Source organism: Ranitomeya imitator, chromosome 4 (genome assembly GCF_032444005.1).
Source record: "Ranitomeya imitator isolate aRanImi1 chromosome 4, aRanImi1.pri, whole genome shotgun sequence".
In the NCBI taxonomy this organism is placed as follows: domain Eukaryota; kingdom Metazoa; phylum Chordata; class Amphibia; order Anura; family Dendrobatidae; genus Ranitomeya; species Ranitomeya imitator.
The window spans coordinates 639,547,170-639,571,526 of record NC_091285.1 but is presented as its reverse complement, the minus strand read 5'-3'; the positions used below and the strand labels follow the sequence as shown (position 1 = coordinate 639,571,526).

At 42.8% G+C, this 24,357-nt stretch overlaps 1 protein-coding gene across 4 annotated transcripts in view; it reads right to left on the bottom strand.

Annotated features, from left to right (window-relative positions):
* The window catches only part of TACC1 (transforming acidic coiled-coil containing protein 1), a 102,660-nt gene that overhangs the window by 53,930 nt on the left and 24,373 nt on the right, over positions 1–24,357 (bottom strand). For 2 of the 4 annotated variants that reach the window (XM_069766860.1, XM_069766862.1), the window contains exons 1-2: positions 18,593–18,865; positions 10,115–10,191 (exon numbers count right to left, since the gene is read on the bottom strand). In XM_069766860.1, coding sequence (XP_069622961.1) covers positions 10,115–10,191; positions 18,593–18,708 — 193 coding nt within the window. In that variant the 5' untranslated portion in view covers positions 18,709–18,865. Of the gene's footprint in view, positions 1–10,114; positions 10,192–18,592; positions 18,866–24,357 lie in introns of those variants that run through there. The other 2 variants (XM_069766861.1, XM_069766864.1) reach the window with 1 other exon arrangement.

Below are 24,357 nucleotides of genomic sequence, written 5' to 3'. Positions count from 1 at the left end.
TTTACAGTTTACACACATTATCATCGCTGTCCCCGCTGGCGCTCACAATCTAAAATTCCCTATCTGTATGTCTTTGTAATATGGGAGGGAAAAAAAAAAATAAATAAATAAAAAAAAAAAATCGGAGAACCCAGAGGAAACCACGCAAACACGGGGAGAACATACAAACTCCTTGCAGATGTTGTCCTTGGTGGTATCCGGGACTCCAGCGCTGCAAGGCTGCAGTGCTAACCACTGAGCCACCGTGATGCACTCCACACCCTACAGATCACTGGGACACCAATTGTCTTTAAGGTAACAGAGGGTAACCGGACAGCAGATCAGTCATGACTACTGCGCTGCAGCACTTTACATTGGGTATAGTCGGCAGGATCGATCCATGCATCAAGAAAACTTGGTAGATGTGAAATCAAAGATGGTGATAAACACCAAAGGCAAATGGTGTTGAGTGGCATGAAATGGCAAGACGAACCCACTCCTCGTGGGTGTAAACGAAGTGGTGGAGCATGAAAATCCATCCAGCCTGGGAGGTGACTTTTCCAAAGAGGCTGGCCTGTAGTGAATGGTGCTGTTTCTATGGGCACGGCAGAAGAAAAATAAAACACGCCCGTTGCAGTAAGTCAATGGTGAACGGGCAGAGACTACCAGAAAGCAGGCAGGTGAGCCAGAAGTAGCTTCAGCCAGGAAGGGAAGGAGGATTGGAAAAATACACCCTTGGACCAGCAGGTTGGCACCATTGTTGGTGAGCAGAGAGCATCGTAAACAAGTTATCATGGGGTGGTTTTATAATGTTGCACTCTGATGTGGGCCCGGACGAGCTCAGTGGCAGCGGAAGATGCAAGAGTTGGAGCAGGAAATACGGCAGAGAGGATTCAGGCCTTCCGAAGATCTCCCCGAGCCCTCAGCGAAAGTTCAATATCCAGAGTTGAACCCCAGACTGAGGTCCCCAAGCCAAAACTGAAGCAGCCGTATCAGTATGGCAGAAGCCATATGGCCGGCAACATGCTTGAAGGCCCTGGCGGCGACAACCTGCGGTGAGTGAGCCTTGACCCCCCTAAACAGGCCTCAGCCCCGGACACAGCCCCCCTGTCCTGCCACGGATGTATGTGGAAGAGACCCAAGCCTCAGACCCTGAAAGGCAAGATGGGTGTTAAGAGTGATTCAAGGGAAGAAGGAATGGGAAAAGTTGGTGCGGGCATTTTTGTGGGAAAAATTTAAATGTTCATTTTGTTTCCCTTCCCAATTTCTTTAATTCCTGTGAAGCACCTGAAGAATTAACAAACGTCTTGACAGTGGTATTGAGCAGTTTGAGGGGTGGTGTCACATTTGGGTATTTCCACTTTAAATGTGATGTGGTCCCTAAAAAGTTAGGTTTTGTCAATTTTTGGGGAAAATTGAATAATTGCTGATCAATTTTTAACCCTTCTAACTCCATTACAAAAATGATGCAGATGTAAAGTAGACATATGCTAAATGTTATTTATTAAGTATTTTGTGTGATACAAAATTTTTGCTAAAATTCCGATATTTTCACAAATAAATGCAAAAAAAAAAAAATAAAAAATCAACCTAAAATTTACCACTAACGTGAAATACAATGTGTTACGAAACAAACGCATTCTCAGAATCACTGGGATAGGCTGACTGTTGGAATAAGTTTAAATGCAACAACTCCATTCCTGTTGTAGTCTGCATTGAATGTCTATGAGTGTTCATTTGTCAGCTATGCTGTGATTGTTAAAGTTTGTACAAAAAGGTCAGAGGACTCTCACTGATTGCATCATTCTGCTGCTGTTTCCTTCACAGAGAGACATGTGTTACATGGACTAGATTATATCGGTAGTTACTGTCAAAGCTTTCTTATTTTGTTCCAGTTCAAGCTGCATATATTAAACACAGTTTGCCTTACGTTGGATTCTGCTGCTTATATGAAGTAACACGCGCTGCTGTGGTAATACTCCGGCTAACAGGTTATGGGCCCAGCCACCGGAAAGTAAATGGTAAAAAGCCCAGTCACCGGAATAAGCAGCGAGCCAAGCGCAGACAGCACAGAGGAACCCCCGGAATACAAGGACACCGGAACGCAAAGGTACCGCAGTGTACAGAGCACCGGACAGCGCAGCTTAAAGGGCCAGTAACAAACAAAAAAAAAAAAAAAGGTACAAGAGACAAGAATGTCTACAGAAAGGAATGCAGTGAAGTACACAGTGCCAAGTCTCACAAATCACAATTACAGCTCCTGGAAATTCAAGGTAAAGATGTTACTTATAAGAGAGGGTACATGGAAATGTATTGAACAGCCTGTGCCTGACCCAGTACCGGGTGATTGGCTAGAGACTGATCAGAAAGCACAAAGCACTATTTCCCTCAGCATAGATGATAACCAGATTGTACATGTATGCAAATGTGATACTGCAAAGAAAATGTGGGAAGAATTACAGAAAGTGCATGAAAGGTCAAATCTCAGCAATAAGCTATATCTTATGAGAAAGCTGTATCAGTCTAAATTAAGTGATGGCCAGCATATGCAGGACTATATCAGAAACACCCTAGAGATTGTGGAGCGCCTAAGGGGTATTGGTGAAGAAATTAAAGATTTTCATGTTGCTGCATTACTATTAAGTGGTCTTCCAGAAAGTTATGACACGCTTGTGACTGCATTAGATGCCAGACCAGATGATGAACTCACACTAGAATATGTGAAAGGGAAACTTGCAGATGAATACAAGAGAAAGTCAGAGACTATTAGCAATAATATATGCAAAGCAGAAGCAGCATTAAAGACACAGTACTTTTCTAAAGCTCAGAGTCATTTAAAGGAAACTCGTGAATGTTTTGTCTGTAAAAAGCCTGGTCACCTTAAAGCAGACTGCAGAGTGTGGAAAGCAAGAATGAATCAGTTTAAAAAGCAGGACAGTCATCAAAAGGTTAAAACAGCTGTAAAGAAGGAAGATGCATGTATTGCGACTGCATTTGGGGTCAGCACAAGCCCATATGCAAACCATGTTTGGTGTATTGACTCTGGAGCGACTGCTCACATGACACGTGATAAAGATTTCTTCATTAATCTAGATGAAAGCAAGTCTGAAAAGGTAATTTTAGCTAATGGTCACTATATGACATCAGAAGGAATAGGAGATGGTTATCTCCATTGTCAAGTTCAATCCTCAGCACAAGTCAGAAAAATCCCAGTTAAAGACGTGCTGTATGTTCCCAAACTTGAAAGTAACCTTTTATCTGTAAAGAAGCTTGCACAACAGGGAAATATAGTTACATTTAAGGATGACAGATGCATCATTTCAAAGAAGGGTCATACCCTTGCCGAAGGAAAAATCAAAGATGAACTTTATCAGCTGAAATGCAATGAAACTGTTTACAGTGCTAGACAAGATTTTCATAAGGACTGTATTCATGTGTGGCACAGACGCCTAGGCCACAGAGATCCAGAAGCAGTAAAGAAACTAGCTCAACTTGCAAATGGTATTGCAATCAACCAGTGTAATCAAACAATGAAGTGCACAAGTTGCCTAAAAGGGAAAATGTCCAGAAAATCGTTTCCTAAAGTAAGCACTACTAAATCTGCACAGATACTGGATTTGATACATACAGATGTGTGTGGTCCAATGAGTGTTCTTACTCCCAGCAAGAAGAGATATTTTCTCACATTCATTGATGATTATTCCAGATATACTGTTACTTACCTACTTCAAAGTAAAGATGAAGTTCCACAGAAACTTGAAGAATATCTTGCTGCAGTTCTTAACAAATTTGGAAGAATACCAAAGGTACTGCGAGCAGATAATGGAACTGAATATACAAGTGGTAAAGTGCAAACCATCCTGAAAAAGAATGGAATCGTGTTCCAGACAACCGTTCCATACAACCCAGAGCAGAATGGCACAGCAGAGAGAAAGAACCGAACTCTTTGTGAAAGTGGAAGAAGTATGCTATTTGATGGAAACCTACCTACAACATATTGGGGAGAAGCCATCATGACTGCTACCTATCTTCAAAATCGACTGCCAAGTAAAGCTACAAGTAAAACTCCATATGAGCTATGGAACTGTGAGAAGCCCAACCTGAAGCATCTCAGGATATTCGGAAGCAAAACTTTTGTGCATGTTCCCAAAGAAAAACGTTCTAAGTGGGAATCTCATGCAAAGGAAGGAGTTCTTGTGGGGTACAGTGAAACTCAGAAAGGATACAGAATCCTGCACCCACAGACCAACACAGTAACAATCAGCAGAGATGTAGTGATTGATGAAAACTCAGTATCGCTCAAATTTCATGAGGTTACGCAAATAATTCAACCTAAGGAACAAGAATTTCAGTCAGTGATTCCAGACATTGAAGAGAATCTCAAAGAAAATACTGAAGTCTGGATATGCTCTGAAAGTACTGAAAAAGAAACAGAAGAACCAAGCCAACCTCAGGAGATCAGAAGATCAGAAAGATCAAATAAAGGAATTCCAGCTAAACGCCTTTCTTATATGGTCAGATCAATTCCAGAAGAAGAGCCACAGTCATGGCAGGAAATGCAAAAACTGCCTATTCATAAGAAGCAAAAATGGATAAAAGCTGCTGATGAAGAAATGGAATCCCTTCATAAGCTCAAAACATGGGAGCTCACAGAGCTACCTCAAGGCAAGAAAGCAATTGGATGTAAGTGGGTCTTTAAGAACAAATATGACTCCGAAGGTAATGTTCACCGTTTTAAAGCAAGATTGGTCGCAAAAGGATATTCACAAAAATATGGTGAAGATTATGATGCTACTTTTGCTCCAGTTGCCAAGCAAACTACATTCAGAACTTTATTATCCATAGCTGCTGTTCAGCAGATGAAAGTAAGACATTTTGACATCAAAACAGCCTTTCTACATGGAGACATTGAAGAAGAGCTGTACATGACTCAACCAGAAGGCTATGTTAAAAGGGGTAAAGAGAACCTTGTTTGCAGAATGCAAAAATCTCTCTACGGCCTTAAGCAATCAGCAAGAGCATGGAACACTAAGATGAACAAAGTGTTAATCGACGAAGGATTTAAAAGGTCTCAAGCGGATCCATGTTTGTATACAAAAGGTGTATCACAAGATTGGATGTATGTTATTCTATATGTGGATGATGTAATAATAGCGCATCAAGAAGAGAGAGAAATTTCAAAACTAGGTCAAATTCTGAACAAGCATTTCGAGACCAAGGACCTTGGAGATGTGACATACTATTTGGGAATCCAAATCCAGAGAGAGGAAGATGGAAGTTTTCTTCTTAATCAAAATTCTAAAATCTCCACAGTTCTAAACCAGTTTGGAATGTCAGAAGCCAAAGGCATATCAACTCCAATGGATCCATCTTACCTAAAATTGGAAGGAGAAGAAGATCTGCTACCCACAAATGACAGTTACAGACAAGCAGTGGGGGCACTTCTATACATAGCAACCACAACCCGTCCAGATATCTCAGCCACAGTGGGAATTCTCTGCCGACGTGTAAGCAAGCCACGCCAAAGAGATTGGAATGCAATTAAGAGACTTCTTCAGTATCTTAAGGCAACCCAAGAGTTAAGTCTAAAGATTTCTGCATCAGGAGATCTAATTCTCAGAGGATATGTAGATGCAGATTGGGCTGGAGACTCAAGTGATCGAAGATCAACAAGTGGTTACTTGTTCAAGTTAGGACACACTTCAATCTCATGGTCCAGTAGAAAACAAGTGTCAGTTGCATTGTCTTCTACAGAAGCAGAATATACATCAGCTGCTCATGCAAGTCAAGAGTTAATTTGGTTGAAGCAACTTTTGGAAGAATTCGGCAAACCACTAGCTGAACCAACTGTTATCTATGAGGACAACCAAGGATGTATCAAGCTCGCCAGCAGTGAAAGGATAAGTGCAAGAACAAAGCACATTGATGTTAAACATCATCACTTGCGTGACTTAGTAGAGCGTGAAGTTCTAAAGTTTGTTTACTGTGAATCTGACAAGATGTTAGCAGATGTTTTGACAAAGCCATTGTCAAGAGCCAAGTTTGAAGAATTCAGAACTGCAATGGGACTAACAGGATAAGCAGTTGTTGAGTGGGGGTGTTGGAATAAGTTTAAATGCAACAACTCCATTCCTGTTGTAGTCTGCATTGAATGTCTATGAGTGTTCATTTGTCAGCTATGCTGTGATTGTTAAAGTTTGTACAAAAAGGTCAGAGGACTCTCACTGATTGCATCATTCTGCTGCTGTTTCCTTCACAGAGAGACATGTGTTACATGGACTAGATTATATCGGTAGTTACTGTCAAAGCTTTCTTATTTTGTTCCAGTTCAAGCTGCATATATTAAACACAGTTTGCCTTACGTTGGATTCTGCTGCTTATATGAAGTAACACGCGCTGCTGTGGTAATACTCCGGCTAACACTGACGCGTTCCAGAGTTCTTATCACACTAAAGTGACACTGGTCAGAGTTTTAAAATATGACCTGGTCAGGAAGGTGAAAACAGACACAGGGGTGAAAGGGTTAATTAATATCAACTAATACAGGGACTTTTATTCAATTCATATATATTTAATCTGATGGTGTTACATGTTGCACTAGTCTCGATTGATCACAGAGTAGTAAGAGGCCATTATTCTTTTTTGAGAGCATTTTAGAAAATGGAAACTGAAAATGGTCTACGGGCACAAAGAACATATAGAGGAGGCCGACTAATGTCCTTGACTACAGATCTGTACAAGATCACACAGGAAAGGACATCCAGTCTTATCAGAGATATATTACCCATCAACTGAACATTCTTCATGACAGGAATTTGCTTTTTTTTTCCCCTATGGCTGCTTAAACAAGGAATCTGACCAATGAAGGGTTAAAAAGTCAGATGCCTTGTTGAAGCAGACATAGAAAAAATGCCAAGAATCCTTCTAGTAGAGAATGTTCCTGACATTTATTTCCAGTGCTGCCTGGCATGTGGTCTGAGGACACACAGAATATTCAACGCAAAATGTAAACAGGACAGAAATAGGCCCACGTCATAAAAGGAACACAACTCCCAGCCAGAACCGCACAGGAACCCAACACGATGGAGGAGTACGAGAGGAATGAACTAAGACATAGTAATATATATATATACCGTATATATTCCTCCTGACATGTGCGCAAACCTCATCATCAACTAAAAAAAACGTCTGACTGCTGTGCTTGCCAACAAGGGTTTTACCACCAAGTATTAAGTCTTGTTTGCCAGAGGGATCAAATACTTATTTCTCACTGCAAAATGCAAATACATTTATTTATACAATGTGATTTTCTAGATTTTATTTTTGATATTCTATCTCTCAATGTTAAAATTAACCTGCCCTTAAAATGAAAGACTGTTCATGTCTTTGTCAACGGGCAAACTTACAAAATCAGCAAAAAAAAAAAAATTATATATATATATATATATATATATATACATACACACACACACATATTCACACTGAAGGCATCAAAACTATGAATTAGCACATGTGGAATTATATACTTAACAAAAGGTGTGAAACAACTGAAATTATGTCCGAGTCACCATCCTCAGAAATCGCAGGTTAACAGCAGCTCAGATTAGAGACCAGGTCAATGCCACACAGAGTTCTAGCAGCAGACACATCTCTACAACAACTGTTAAGAGGAGACTTTGTGCAGCAGGCCTTCATGGTAAAATATCTGCTAGGAAACCACTGCTAAGGACAGGCAACAAGCAGAAGAGACTTGTTTGGGCTAAAGAACACAAGGAATGGACATTAGACCAGTGGAAATCTGTGCTTTGGTCTGATGAGTCCAAATTTGAGATCTTCTGGTTCCAACCACCGTGTCTTTGTGCGACGCAGAAAAGGTGAACGGATGGACTCTACATGCCTGGTTCCCACCGTGAAGCATGGAGGAGGACGTGTGATGGTGTGGAGGTGCTCTGCTGGTTACACTGTTGGGGATTTATTCAAAGCTGAAGGCATACTGAACCAGCATGGCTACCACAGCATCTTGCAGCGGTATGCTATTCCATCCAGTTTGCATTTAGTTGGACCATCATTTATTTTTCAACAGGACAATAACCCCAAACACATCTCCAGGCTGTGTAAGGGCTATTTGACCAAGAAGGAGAGTGATGGGGTGCTACGCCAGATGACCTGGCCTCCACAGTCACCAGACCTGAACCCAATCGAGATGGTTTGGGGTGAGCTGGACCGCAGAGTGAAGGCAAAAGGGCCAACAAGTGCTAAGCATCTCTGGGAGCTCATTCAAGATTGTTGGAAGACCATTCCCGGTGACTACCTCTTGAAGCTCATCGAGAGAATGCCAAGAGTGTGCAAAGCAGTCATCAAAGCAAAAGGTGGCTACTTTGAAGAACCTAGAATATAAGACATATTTTCAGTTGTTTCACACTTTTTTGTTAAGTATATAATTCCACATGTGTTACTTCATAGTTTTGATGCCTTCAGTGTGAATGTACAATTTGCATAGTCATGAAAATACAGAAAAATCTTTAAATGAGAAGGTGTGTCCAAACTTTTGGTCTGTACTGTATATACACACATATACATATACATGAGTGTTGGGGTGATTCATGCTGCAGAACGTGGAATATATTTAGATTCCTCGGATCCTATGAGTCACTCGCCCACATACTGTGTATCTGAATCACAAACCGGGGAAAACAAGCTGTCAGGAAGCTTTTATATTCTGGAGATGAGCTGATCAGTCACACGATACGGGAAAAGAACATGGAAATGTGAAATCACAGGCGGATGATGACTACAGTGCTCCATTCATGTGGGGGGATATAAGGGCCTTCGTTCTGAAGATCAGCGAGGCTCTCAGCGGACGGACCCCTACCGATCTAGAAGTGATCATCTATGGATAGGTGGTAAGGTACGGTTATTGGAATACCCCTTTAAGGCAGATCCAAAGATTGCTTTATTCTGCTGCTACATCGCCGCAGCATAATTACAGGTGAATGGGGTCGAATTGTGACCCGCAAGGTACCACGACCGTGACAAGCAAGTTGCAACAGATTCGGATTTTGGATTATTTCACATCTTGCTTGTTGTGGTACATTGTGGGTCACCTCCATTAGGCGGTGATGTAGCAGCAGCATAAGGCGATCTTTGGCCGCACACTGTAACTCTAGCCTAAACCTTATAAGGGGTATTCCCATCTCCAACGTAATATCCCAATATGTAGTAGGTGTAATATTATTATTAATATTAGCAATTACCTCCAGTTAGAAATGTAGTATAGTTCTTCTGATTCTCTATATCACATACCCCATATGCAGGGCATTGAGGTAGATTAGTTATCCATAGTTACGACCACTAAAAACTAACTGTCACTATATGAGTGGTCGTAACCATGGATACCTAAGCTAATGCAATACCCTGCACATGGGGCATGCGACATAGAGAATCAGAAGAACTATACTACATTTCTAAATTAAGGCATTTTTTAATATAAAATTATTATTACACTTACTATATACTGGGATAAGATCTTGAAGATGGGAATACCTTTTAACATACCAGATTTATACAAGAATGATCCTATTCACTAGCAAGAATCAGTGATACTTTAATTGGTAAGGATTTGATTAAAAAAAACTATTAGAGCCTCCAGGAATGGTGGAATTGTAGTATCTGGCACCTCAAATGTTGGTGCCTAATTTTTTGCTGTACATTTTCCATACCTGTCAGCTGAGAGACAGTTTGGATGACAGCGACTCCTCCTTACCCCTCTATACACATGAATCACCATCACCGGTGTCTGGCAGAGGATTAGGCATATTGAAATTCAACATGTCCGATTTCTTTTTTTTGTCCCCTGACATCTACTAAAAGGAATTTAGGCAGAACATCTTGGTTCGCATGGGTGACTGGTCCCACTGAAATTGATGGATCAGCCGACCTCGGTGTGATGTGTACGGCCACTTTAACCGAATCCTGTAGCACAACTAGAGTCGGTCAAGGCTGCTCATCTGAATATACAAATACCCATACAGGGGACGTTATGGGCAGCACGAGAAGCGACACCAGCCACAGTGGACGGTCAGAGGGCTTGCACATTGAGGCGGTGCAGCACAAGGACATCCGCACGTCCGGTTACCTTGAGTTTGCTCCTTGACGGGTGAAGGGATGGGAGTATCGGCCTCAGGCGTGTCAAAGCTTCCCTCCGAGTCGGAGCTGCGGAAGACAGTAAACCAGTTCTGTTAGATTCCTGCCATTATTATTAAGAGATAAACATCCTTTTGTCTAATCGGGAATCTGAGATCCATCTCTGAAAACAGCTAAGAATTCACAGCCAGGAGAAAACTAACAAATCACAAATAGAGGTCCTGAAAGAGGTGGTCTCACGACAGATCTTTATGGTAGGATACGTCCCACCTCTGGGACCAGAATCTATCTCCAGACTACAGATCCTCCATTTTTCCGTTGAGGTTGGCATCCTACCACCAATCAGTGGACATATGCGCCAGTTCTCTCCATTCATAGCTATGGGGAGACTATTTATGCTACCTCCTCTCCACGCAGCGGTGGCCAGATGCCATCTAGAATGGGGCGGGGAATCGAGGGACCACCGTCCTGGAGATGGGACGGACTTCTATCAGACATTTACAATGAATATGCCATAAAGGTCTTTCAACTCAACACAGAAGAACAACTTTAAGCTTTTCTGAAAGTTGGGTGTCCAATGAATATATGGAATTATTTTATTATATGTATAACTTAAATATTATATATTAAAGTATAAGTATATATTTATATATAAAAAAATAGATATACACACATACAAATGTGCTTCTCCCAAAATTAGAATATCATAAAAAAAATGTATTTCAGTTCATTACAAAAAGTGAATCTGATTATATAGAGTCATTACACACAGAATGATCTATTTCATGTGTTTATTTCTGTTAATGTTGATGATTATGGCTTGCAGCCAATGAAAACCCAAAAGTCATTATCTCAGTAAATTAGAATACTTTATAACACCAGCTTGAAAAATGTAAAAATCCGAAATGTTGGCCTCCTGATATGTATGTTCAGTAAATGCACTCAATACTTGGTCGGGGCTCCTTTTGCATCAATTACTGCATCAATGCAGCGTGGCATGGAGGCGATCAGCCTGTGGCACTGCTGAGGGATTATGGAAGCCCAGGTTGCTTTGATAGCAGCCTTCAGCTCGTCTGCATTGCTGGGTCTGGTGTCTCATCTTCCTCTTGACAATACTCCATAGATTCTCTATGGGGTTAAGGTCAGGCGAGTTTGCTGCCCATCAAACACAGTGATACTGTTGTTTGTACACCAGGTATTGGTATTTTTGGCAGTGTGGGCAGGTGCCAAGTCCTGCTGGAGAATGAAACTTCCATCTCCAAAAAGCTTGTCGGCAGATGGAAGCATGAAGTGCTCTAAGATTTCCTGGTAGATGGCTGCGCTGACTTTGGCCTTGATAAAACACAGTGGACCTACACCAGCAGATGACATGGCTCCCCAAACCATCACTGATAGTGGAAACTTCACACTAGACCTCCAGCAGCTCGGATTGTGGCCTCTCCACTCTTCCTCCAAACTCTGGGACCTTCATTTCCAAATGAAAATCAAAAGTTACTTTCATCTGGAAACACCTTAAACCACTGACAACAGTCCAGTTCTTTTTCTCCTTGGCCCAGGTAAGAGGCTTCTGGCGTTGTCTATTGGTCATGAGTGGCCTGACACAAGGAATGTGTCCTGGATACGTCTGTGTGTGGTGGCTCTTGAAGCAATGACTCCAGCAGCAATCCACTCCTTGTGAATCTCCCCAAATTTTTGAATGGCCTTTTCTTAACAATCCTTTCAAGGCTGCGGTTATCCCGGTTCATTGTGCACCTTTTTCTACCTCACTTCTTCCTTCCACTCAACTTTCCATTAATATGCTTGGACACAGCACTCTGTGAACAGCCAGCTTCTTTAGCAATGACCTTTTGTGGCTTCCCCTCCTTGTGGAGTGTGTCAGTGACTGCCTCCTGGACATCTGACAAGTCAGCAGTCTTCCCCATGATTGTGGAGCTACAGAAACAGACTAAGGGACCTTTTAAAACACTTAGGAACCCTTTGCAGGTGTTTTTTGTTAATTATTTTAATTTACTGAGATAATTACTTTTTGGTTTTCAATGGCTGTAAGCCATAATCATCAACATTAACAGAAATAAACACTTAAAATAGATCACTGTTTGTAATGACTCTATAGAATATAGGAGTTTCACTTTTTGTTTTGAAGAACTGAAATAAATGAACTTTTTGATAATATTCTAAGTTAGTGAGAAGCATATATACGAGATTTTCCATGCTAAACCTTGGCGCATACGACATATCCTAAGAATATGCCATCACTTTCTACAATTGAAATATCCCTTTGCACCATTACCATATTTTCCAAGAAAAATGTGTAATTTAGGAATGACGGAGATAAGGTTACAGTAAAAAAAACAAACAAAGAAGAACTTGGAGAAAAAAAATAAACCCATCAGTTTTTAACCCCTGCAGGTCTCCTGTTAGTCTGGTCAGCACAGAAAACAAAAGCAGGCAAGAAATAATGGCAGAGAAGTTTCCCCCTCGGAGCGCAGCCAGCACTAACATGCTAACCATATGGTTCTAGCAGTAGGGCACAGTCAGTCATAACCCCGTACACCATGACGAGGACGTGCGCAGAAAACAACGTCTGCACATTGTGATGCACATCACTGAGGACGCCTCGAGATTTCGTGTGTTACATCGATACCCACGGCTGATGCCGACTCCTATATTGCAGCTGTTGTTTGACCCGACCTCGCACAGTTGTCACCAGGTGACTACACAACCGGTGACCCCGCTCGCCCCAGGAGACTGACAGTGAAGCGCAAGTGTCACCGGTCTCCATTACCGTGATGATGACAAAAAAAAAAAAAAAAGCTATAAACTTGTTAATAAGCCTTCTTCTTCAATTTCTCACTATTTTTAAATTACACGCTTGCTGTCAGTGTATGGAAACAAAGAAAAAATTATAGATATATTTTGTACACATACACACATATATTTCTATTAATCCAAAGGCTGAAAACTTGTCCTACCCTGGTCACATTGCTGCTGTTAACTTATAGAGAGTGCTCTAGATAAGAAATGTGAGGTCCGGGGGCCACATCCGGCCCCCTATCTGTGCCAGACTGGCCTGCGGACAACCAAAGGTGAAGAGCTGGAAATAGTGGCTCAGCATACCCAGCTGTCGAACATCCCGAAGTCACCGCTATCTGCATCCTCAAGACACAAGTAGTGGTGAATATAATGGTGGAGGAGGGAGTCGCCAGCTCCTTCTGCCACCATTCAGTATGTGCGAATGAGACGGCAGAAGTGATGACGTCACCGCAACGCGTCGTCTGCTGTGCGGACCGACAGACTGGAGCAGAGCGCCGGGGAGGAACAGGAGTGATGCGAGTATGTGTTGGTGTTGTTTTTTTTTATGTATAAGGGCTCATACTGTAAATAGGGTGACTGTGGAATCTCATAGGGGCTCATACTGTATATAGGGGGCTATGTGGAATCTGATACTGTATATAAGGGATAATACCGTATTTTGGGTGTTTGTATAGTGTGAGAGCTCATACTGCATATAAGGAAGCTATAGGTGGGCAGGCTCATACCATATATATAGGGGGTTGTGTGGGGCTCATGCTGTATTTAGGAGTTAAAACTGTATATAGTGGTATTGTGTGGAATCTTATAGGGTCTCACTGTATATAGGGGGCTATGTGGAATCTGATACTGTATATAAGGGATAATACCGTATATAGGGGTGTGTATAGTGTGTGAGCTCATACTGTACATAGGAGGCTATGTAGGGGCTCATACTGCATATAAGGAAGCTATAGGTGGGCAGACATACTATATAGGGGGTTGTGTGGGGCTCATGCTGAATATAGGCAGGGATGCTTGTGGGCTCATAACTGCACATAGGGGCTGTGTGGGGGCTCAAACTGTATATAGAGGGCTCATACTGTATACAGAGGGACCGTGGTGATTCGTATTATATGTAGGGCGGCTATGTAGGGGCTTATACGGTATAAGGGTGGGTGTCAGCATACGTACTTCTACTCAATACAAATAATAATTTTTACAATTGTATTGAACAGAATTAATTTCAGCCTATTGGTTCGGCCTCCACAGCAGTTGTGGTCGCTCATGTGGCGACTTGGGAAAATGAATTGCCCACCCCTGCTGAAGACTGGACATCACCGTAGCAGGCAGCCTGCAATGTACTAGTACTGGAGTATGTGGACACAAGTTCTTGGAGCAGAAACTCTTCAAATCTTCCTCCAAAATGTCAAAACTCCTCAAAAAACTTTGGAGTTTCCTCTCCAAAAACTCCTAGAAAACACTCCGTGTGCACATACTCTTAGGCTTAAACAAGTCTTGACCTCTGGATGTCAGCAAGAGTGTTTCTATTCACTGACAGCGAGCAGACTGAGGAATTGAGACACAAAGTTGCAGAACTATTTATTAGAACATGATGATTCTTTTCTCTTACTAAGCCAATACAGAACCAATGCCAGTGATGGCCGGAGGCCTCGTGCTGCCCATGTGTGCAGCCACAGATGTAAGCCGCCAGAGACGGTGCAGTTCCTGCTCCGTGTCAGCGACAGGTCAGGAGCTCTTTCTCCTGTACACATATTTGTGGTTGTTTTTCCCTTTATACATATTATGCCAAAAAAAAAAACCAAACCATGAAGGGAACGTGGACCACAAAAATGACGGTAGAAGCAAGCCCTCTGTGCATATGTCTACCCGGCTGCAACTGAACGGGAAGTTGCTTTCTGAGTCAATGATCAAAAATGGACCCCATCATAATGTCACCATCTCGGAAGCCAAGGTGCTATGTATTTATAAGGCGGCATTCACATGGACGATTTCCTGACCCTAACGCATCACAGTCTCATATATACGTACGGCACGCAAGAGACCCTCAGTCAGTCTGGAAGTCAAACTGATAAGCAAATGGTTTCCTGCTAGAGACCACCACAGAAGTCCCTGGCTGTCCGTACATGAACCCTTGCCATCTCTCCAGCCCCGTAACACATGCAGACTGAGCCCAGTGACCATATGTTTTCAATGGGAAAAGAGGATTTAAAAAAAAAAAAAAAAAAAAGGTTCCATACCCATTAGGTAAAAGTTTGCTGAAATTGTCGACTTCTGCAGTCAGTCAGCAATCTATTGGGTAGGCGGACCTCCAGACAATTCCGGCATCGGCTCTATCATAGAGAACACAAGAGCGCTCCTGTGTATGGGAGCATAATTCAGCCAGCAACTACCCAATGTATATGACCAATGTAAACTATCTCTGGTCACAACTAATCTTCCCTGAGAACAAAGTAACTGGGCATGCTGATATTCAATATGCCCAATCATTTTCCTTCTTGGTTTGGAACATGGATAATTCATAGATGAGAGCTGGACTTTGTTGACCAATCATGTACTGTACACTATAAAATCTTTGTGGGTGCTGCATTAGGCTACACGTGTCAGCCATTTGGTGCATGGCGGGCAAAGGACGGTGCCCAAATTTTTCCCCGTAATGATTATTTAACGGACTTTGGCTCGATCTCAAGCCATGGCGACGTGATGGATGAATGATCTGTCTGGTGAGCGATCTTGTTGTAAGCCCAGATGGGTCCACCAGGGTTTTCTCCACCGTTATCTTGATAGTATCAAGTCATCGGGTTGCTGGTCTTCCTCTTCACCTTGTTTCTTCTATTCTTCCGACCATGATGACCTTTTCTTTTTGTATGAGGCGTCCAAAGTAGGCAAGTCGTAGCTCGGTGATCTTTGCTTCTCTTGACATGTCTGGCTTGATTTGTTTATTCTTCTGGCCATCCATGGTATTGATATCATCCTTCTCCAGGGCCACATTTCGAAGGCGTCGATTCTTCATCTGTCTTGTTTCTTTATCGTCCAGGTTTCTCATCCGTGTTTTACCAAAGAAAAGATCAAACTATGTACAAGCCGTGTCTTTGTCGCCAGTGAAATGTTCCTCGACATTGTCCAGTGACTTCATTGTTGATTTGCCCATAGCTATTTCTCCTATTGTCTTCCAGTATGTTGAGCGATGATTGATCCGAATAGATTGAAGTCCTTTACAACATTCGCATTCCTTTCCAGGGATGGACATACCATTGGTGCAACCGAAACAGGGGCCTAAGAGGTAAGAGGGGCACTTACACCTCCAAAACAGGTGGGATTGTGCGTTAGGAGGAGCTAGAGGCCCTCTTCTGTGCATCCATTACGGCTCCTTTCTATGTCACGTCCATACCCCGTGAATATCCAAATGGATGAAGCCAAAGCCTCCAGCATCCTGCTTTCCAAGAATTTTGAAGAGGCAACACCTGGAACCCTGGAAGTTTCCCCTTGTTCTGACTTGCAAAAGAATTGGAAAATCTTGGAAAATCTATTTTAAAGGGAACTTGTTGGGCGATTGATGCTGTCCAAACCGTAGGAAGCACGGCACATGTTTGCAGCCAGATTTTTTCTTTTCTGAAATACTCCAACGTTTCAGAGGAAATATACTTTGAAGATCCAGCTGGGGACCTGACTAGTCCAGTGCCACACCCGGATGGTTCTTCCTAGAGCCGCGACTGCCGATTGACAAGTTCCTCCCTGTGTACACCGAGGGACAAACCGGTCAATCAGCAGTTGAAGCACTTGGAAGAACCGTCCGGGGTGTCGCCGGAATAATCAGGTCACCGGCAATGATCCCTGGACAGATCTTCAAAGTATATTTTCTCTAAAACGCGGCTGGCTGCAATCTCCTTAAATATGTTTTAAAACTCTATGAAATGGAGTAATAATATCAACATTTACATAGAAAACCACCGAATTCTCCCCCACAGTCCTATGTATTCATAAGTCAGGGCAAAATCTCGTATGGAGCACATTCCCTTCCATGGCTCTCTCCGCGATGGTGCCGCTCTACAGCCAGTGGCGTAATGTGGAGCTTGTGGGCCCCAATGCAAAATCTCCAACTGAATTCCAACTATAAAGATCTATTTTCATATGGGGCAGAGGCACTTTTTTGGCTCCCCTAGGCTCCGGGACCTGGGCGCATCTACAGCTTTAAGGTTTTACAATGGAGCCGTTAGCGGTTAGTGACATTTCCTTCCTATTTCTTCAGCCTTTCTGTAAGAGCTGTAAACTCACTCTCTGCACAGGGCGATGGTGACATACGGAGAACAATAAGGGTGAAATATATATATATATATATATATATATATATATATATATATATATATATATATATATATCTCCCCAATACTGTACATAGAAGACAGAGCCTCATAGCAAGGATCAAAATAAGGTTGGCAATGGTGGTGCCAGGTATCGCCCCCCAGAAGAGAAGGGTCTGTTTGATTCTCCTCTCCAGGTGCCCCTGTAACAGCTTCATGGTCTGTATCTCCTTGAATATAGTCACTAATAAGACGAGAAGTCTCAATAGTCTTTTATGAGATTATATGTAATGGCGCCATCAAAAGTATACAAGGACCTGAAACCTGCAGTAGATAAATGGCGCCATTTTTGTTTTGTTTTAGTTTTTTTAACCAAAAGACCCAACGGTGGCATATATCATAGCAATATTCTGCATTTTAGCACAGCCACCAGTTGGATGTGTAAACCTTCCTTACTTCAAAAACAGCGCCACACCTGTTCAGAGGATGTGCGTGGCATTGCAGCTCAGCCCCAGTCACTTCAGTGAAGCGGGGATGAAATACCAGTCATAAGCAATGGACAGGTAGGGGGACATTTCTGGGACAAAAAACAAACAAACAGCAGCTATGCATTTCTCTAAGCCCCTTCTTATGGAGAGCTAGGTGGGCTGCTACTTTTGCGTAGTATTACATGGCGCCCACTCAAATGAATGTGCCATCATGTAACACATGGACTTACTAAATCCGCCAACGCAGGAGCCATTTTTTTTGCAGCAGCATTCTGCTCTGGTTTATTTCGGCAGGTCCCATCCATAAGCTCCAATAGGATCTCCCCATTTAGTAAAGGGGCTGTCTCAACTTTGCAAATTATCATCAGCGCACAGGATAAGTGATAACTTTCAGGGGGTCTGACCACTGGGACCCCATCGATCTAAAGATTTCCCATCTCGTCACCCTCATTGAAAACGATCATTTCCAATATGGCAGCCACCAGAATCAGACGTGATCCGTGGGGACTGTAAGCAGCGACTATCTGGGGGGCAATAAATTTCCATCAGCAGCAACATCTCATCTCATTTCAGTATGGAAAAAAAAAACGGACACGCAGGCAGGTTTTTGTAGAGATTAAATGACCTAGTAGAATCCATGTTTTTTTTTTTTTAGGACATACAGAAAACAGATTATATAGGACAACTGGAATTAACCCATTCATGCACAGTAATCGGCGATTATATCCTTTATACAATGTACGATGCCCGGATATTAGACCGACAGAGCTGCATCTGTCACTTATCTACGACAGCAGTCCTATGTAAAACTGAAGCTTTATCATTACCATCCATCGCTACGTAAAATGTTGAGGATTTCTTACGACTCACCCAGAATCATGTTGCTCCTCATCCTCGGCGGTCTCCTCTCCAGAACCCCTCACTGCTGACCATGTCCATTTTGCCCACTGGACTGGTGACAGCATCTGCCAAGGACTGAACGCCATCCTGAGACTTATCTCCAGATACTACCCCCCCAAGAGGAATGCGCCCCTGCTCAATACTGGAGGTGCATGCTAGATATCCCAAATGCTGCCTTTCCCTGGGTCCTGTGGGAACCTGAGCCTCTGTGATGTTACAAGGAGGATGCCTCTCCCCTGTTCTGCCTGTGTAGCTGGGAATCAGCTGTCTGGCATGTCTCTGCTATCCCTCCCCCTAGCAGACTGTACTACTGCACAGAGCAGGGAGGATCAAAGCCCACACAGCCCTGCAAACCCCGACCTTGCACTACATATATGAATGCATTGGCCACTCTGGCCCTTTATCGGTGGCATTCTAGCCTTAATATTACTCATGTAACCACTCAACAGGTTCCATTCCTGCAACAAATTGCTACATTGTATCAATCACTTTGCTTACAAAACACAAATCTTAACCCTTTCATGCTCCTATCAAAAAAAAAATCTGAATTGCTGGCACCACATCCAACCCCTTCTGCGGTACGTACTATTAAACAGGGGGGGAATCTACGGCAATTGGGCCAAAATAGTGGATTAGAGACATTCAGCTCATTTTTTTTTTTTATAGATTCACCCCTTTCTTCGAGAGTTGAATGGTTTAGTCCCAAATTGTAGGGGAATTAGAACAGAAAAAAAAGTGATGGGAAACCTGCAAAGTAAAGTGCATTGTGCAGCTGTTCAGACCCAGCTTCCTGCCCACAGGGCTCCTGGGCAGGGGAAGTGCCCCCAGCTGTGGCTCCCTTTGCAAGTACATTGTGTGCTTTTTGTTTTTAGCCTTTGTCATTTCCTTTCTTTTACCATTTGCAACACAATAGGAAATATTGTGGAGAATCCTGGGAATGTGAAGATCCCCGGGCCGTGGAGTGAAGATTGGGAAAGTTCCATGGTAAGGGCTTATTCACATCCGCGCTTGTATGACAAAACCAGGAGTAGAACGTATAGAGAAAAACTATAATTCAAAGATTGACACCTGTTTTGGAGACTCTCCTGGCTTTGGATTACAAATACTGATGAGATACTGATCAAAAATAAATATGTCAATTGCCTTTTCTTAATATCTCAGAGGAGCATTGCATGGCTTATAAGCCTCCTTGCCACAAGGCGAGACGTTACCACTTAGATCCTGATTAGTGATGAGCGAATGTGCTCGGAATAAGGTATTCGCTGAGCATGCTCGAGTACTAACCGAGTGTCTTTGGCGTGCTCCAATAATATGGTCGTGTCTCCGCGGCTGTTCGACAGACACAACACATGTAGAGATTGCCTGTTTGTTAGGTAATCCCTGCATGTGTTGCGGCTGACGAACAGCCGCGGAGACACGACCATATTATTGGAGCACGCCAAAGACACTCGGTTAGTACTCGAGCATGTTCACCTAATACCTTATTCCAGCGCGGTCGCTCATCACTAATCCTCATCAAAAAATACTGATGTGTGAATAAAGCCTAAAGCAGATGGAAGTCAATGGTGTGGGTCCAAATCCACCATCACATCCATCACTCATCATCTTGGCGCCCCATATTACTGGGAGATTGTCCAGTGGTCCGTAGGTTTGACACAATAATGGACCCCAAAGGGTCAGGAGAAAGTAACCCCCTGTAGAGGTGACTTCGGGGCCAATTCATAGCTCTTTAACTGTTGCAGGTCTATGTAGTGTAATCCACATCACAAGTTCTCACTCCAGACCCGACTGCCATCACTCAGGTCATCTCCAGAGGGGAACATGAAAAAGACAGGCCATTTACCACAGCTTCATCCAGGTACCTGCTCTACCTCCTCAGCAGGCCCTGGGGCTCGGTTTAGCCACTAAAGTTCTTCTGATGTTCCTGCACCACTAGCCTCCATGGTTAGCTCTCTGCCCGACATACAGGTCTACCGGCCCTAACATGTGCAGGGTACCCTTGGAAGTAAAATGTGCAGACTACGGACACATGCCCAATCCACCTTCTCCTGAGCACTGAGTGCGAGATACGCTAACCCATTCTCTGTTCAAGTCAATCAAGTGAAAGCAAAACCGCCTCACCGGCCGCAGCCCGACACCACCAATCTCCTCGGGGAGTCCATGGAGCCCTAGACTGACACTGATTGAGGCTGAAACCCAAGGCTATGTGCAAACTTTGCGGATTTTCCGCTGCAGATCCGCAAGTGATTTACAGTATAATGTAAATCTAGCACAGCAGCCTTGCAGCGCTGGAGTCCTGAGTTCTAATCCCACCCAGGACAACATCTGCAAAGACTTTGTATGTTCTCTCCGTGTTTGCGTGGGTTTCCTCCGGGTACTCCGGTTTCCTCCCACATTCCAAAGACATACTGATAGGGAATCTAGATTGTGAGCCCCATCGGGGACAGTGATGATAATGTGTGCAAACTGTAAAGCGCTGCGGAATATGTTAGCCCTATATATAAAAATAAAGATTATTATTATTATTATAAATCAATGGAAAAAAAAATTGCTGTGCTAATGGTGCGGAAAATTCCGCATGGAAAATGCTGCGGATTAAAAGAAGGAGCATGTCACTTATTTGTGCGGATCTGCAGCGTTTTTGTACCCATTCCATTATAGATTTCCGCAGGGGTAAAAACAAATGAAATCCGCAGTAAATCCGCACAAAAAACGCATCAAATCCGCACCTGCGTTTTCTGCCAAGAGAGGCAGAATCCGCACAAAAAATTCCAGAGGCTAATCCGCAACGTGTGCACATAGCCTAATTCCACTTAGGTTAAGTTTCCACAATGAATTTTCATTGCACAAAAAACGCAGCGTCTTAGGCCGGCGTCACACTAGAGTTTTACGGACGTATGAGATGCGCAAAAAAAAAAACGCATTGCATACGGACCAATGTTTCTCTATGGGGCAGCTCCTATCTGTCGTATATTTCTCGGCCGTATTTTACGAGCTGAGAAAATCGCAGCATGCTGCGTTTGTCAGCGTATTGCGCAAAAAATCCGCCAATGAAAGTCTATGGGGGCGAGAAAAATACGGATTCCACACGGACCAACAGTGTGACTTGCGAGAAATACGCAGCGGTGTTCTATAGAAAAGCCGGCAATTCAGCGCGATGTACAGTTGAATCACAGTGACAGGCTAGACTAGAATAGGTAGATATACATACATATATATACATATTATATATATATATATATATATATATATATATATATATATATATATATACGGTAATTTTTTTTTTTTTTTTTAATACAGAGCTAGATAGCAGAAAAGCCGGTAATTCAATTGTCGGCTTTTGCGATCTCCTTATCAAACCCAACAGGATATGAGACATGGTTTACATCCAGTAAACCATTTTATATCCCTTATTTTTATTTTTTTATTTTTACATATTCCTCACTAATGTTGTTAGTAGAGTGTGTGTGCAAAATTTTGAAGCTGTGTTAAAATAAAGGGTTAAATCACGGAAGAAACTGGCGTGGGCTCCTGCGCAATTTTCTCCGCCAGAGTGGGAAAGCCAGTGACTGAGGGCAGATATTAATAGCCTGGAGAGGGTCCACGGTTATTGCAACCCCCCTCCCCCCCCCCCCCCCCCCGGCTAAAAACATCTGTCCCAGCCACCCCAGAAAAGGCACATCTGGAAGATGCGCCTATTCTGGCACTTGGCCACTCTCTTCCCATTCCCGTGTAGTGGTGGGATATGGGGTAATAAAGGGTTAATGTCACCTTGCTAATGTAAGGTCACATTAAGAAAGGTTAATAATGGAAAGGCGTCAATTATGACACCTATCCATTATTAATCCAATATTAATAAAGGGTTAAAAAAGCACACACATTATGAATAAAGTATTTTAATGAAATAAATGAAATACATGGGGTTTTAACATCTTTATTGTACTCTCAATCCAACTGATGACCCTTGTCATCTGAAAAAAAGTTAAAATAAAAAAACAACAATATCCCATACCTGTCCGCCGTACAGTCATGTCCCACGATGTAAATCCATCTGAAGGGGTTAAATCATTTTACAACCAGGAGCTATGCTAATGCAGTTGCCCCTGGCTGTAAAAACTGGGAAATGAATGGAATGCAGGGTAACGTAGTTACCTAGACTTGCGGTGCTGCGCCCCCTGCTGGCATAACCTCACATGAACTCTAGCGTGGGAATTTTTCAGAATATTTTCCCATGCTAATCCATCCGGTTTGCGCTTAGTTGGACCATCATTTATTTTTCAACAGGACAATGACCCCAAACACACCTCCAGGCTGTGTAAGGGCTATTTGACCAAGAAGGAGAGTGATGGGGTGCTATGCCAGATGGCCTGGAATCCACAGTCACCAGACCTGAATCTAATCAAGATGGTTTGGGGTGAGCTGGACCGCAGAGTGAAGGCAAAAGGGCCAACAAGTGCTAAGCATCTCTGGGAACTCCTTCAAGATTGTTGGAAGACCATTCCCGGTGACTACCTCTTGAAGCTCATCAAGAGAATGCCAAGAGTGTGCAAAGCAGTCATTAAAGCAAAAGGTGGCTACTTTGAAGAACCTAGAATATAAGACATAATTTCAGTTGTTTCACACTTTAATTATATAGTTCAACATGTGTTAATTCATAATTTTGATGCCTTCAGTGTGAATGTACAATTTTCATAGTCGCACAAAGACACGTTGGTTGGAACCAAAGAACTCAAGTTTGGACTCATCAGACCAAAGCACAGACTTCCTCTGGTCTAATGTCTATTCCTTGTGTTCTTTAGCCCAAACAAGTCTCTTCTGCTTGTTGCCTGTCCTTAGCAGTGGTTTCCTAGCAGATATTTTACCATGAAGGCCTGCTACACAAAGTCTCCTCTTAACAGTTGTTGTAGAGATGTGTCTGCTGCTAGAACTCTGTGTGGCATTGACCTGGTCTCTAATCTGAGCTGCTGTCAACCTGCGATTTCTGAGGCTGGTGACTCGGATAAACTTATTCTCAGAAGCAGAGGTGACTCTTGGTCTTCCTTTCCTGGGGCAGTCCTCATGTGTGCCAGTTTCTTTGTAGCGCTTGATGGTTTTTGCCACTGCACATGTTTTCCCAATTTTTCGGACTGACTGACCTTCGTTTCTTAAAGTAATGATGGCCACTTGTTTTTCTTTACTAAGCTGCTTTTTTCTTTCTAATACAAATTCTAACAGTCTATTCAGTAGGACTATCAGCTGTGTATCCACCAGACTTCTGCACAACACAACTGATGGTCCCATCCCCATTTATAAGGCAAGAAATCCCACTTATTAAACCTGACACGGCACACCTGTGAATTGAATACCATTCCTGGTGACTACCTCTTGAAGCTCATCAATAGAATGCCAAGAGTGTGCAACGCAGTCATCAAAGCAAAAGGTAGCTACTTTGAAGAACCTAGAATATAAGACATAATTTCAGTTGTTTCACACTTTTTGTTAAGTATATAATTCCACATGTGTTAATTCATAGTTTTGATGCCTTCAGTGTGAATGTACAATTTTCATAATCATAAAAATACAGAAAAATCTTTAAATGAGAAGGTGTGTCCAAACTTTTGGTCTGTACTGTACCCTAGGACAGCACATAATAGGGAATGTAAGTGTAACACCCCAGGGTCCTGGTTGCTACAGTGGCATTGCTTTCTTCACGGGGAGAGTGGTGTCACGCTTGGAAGCAGGCGAAGATCTCT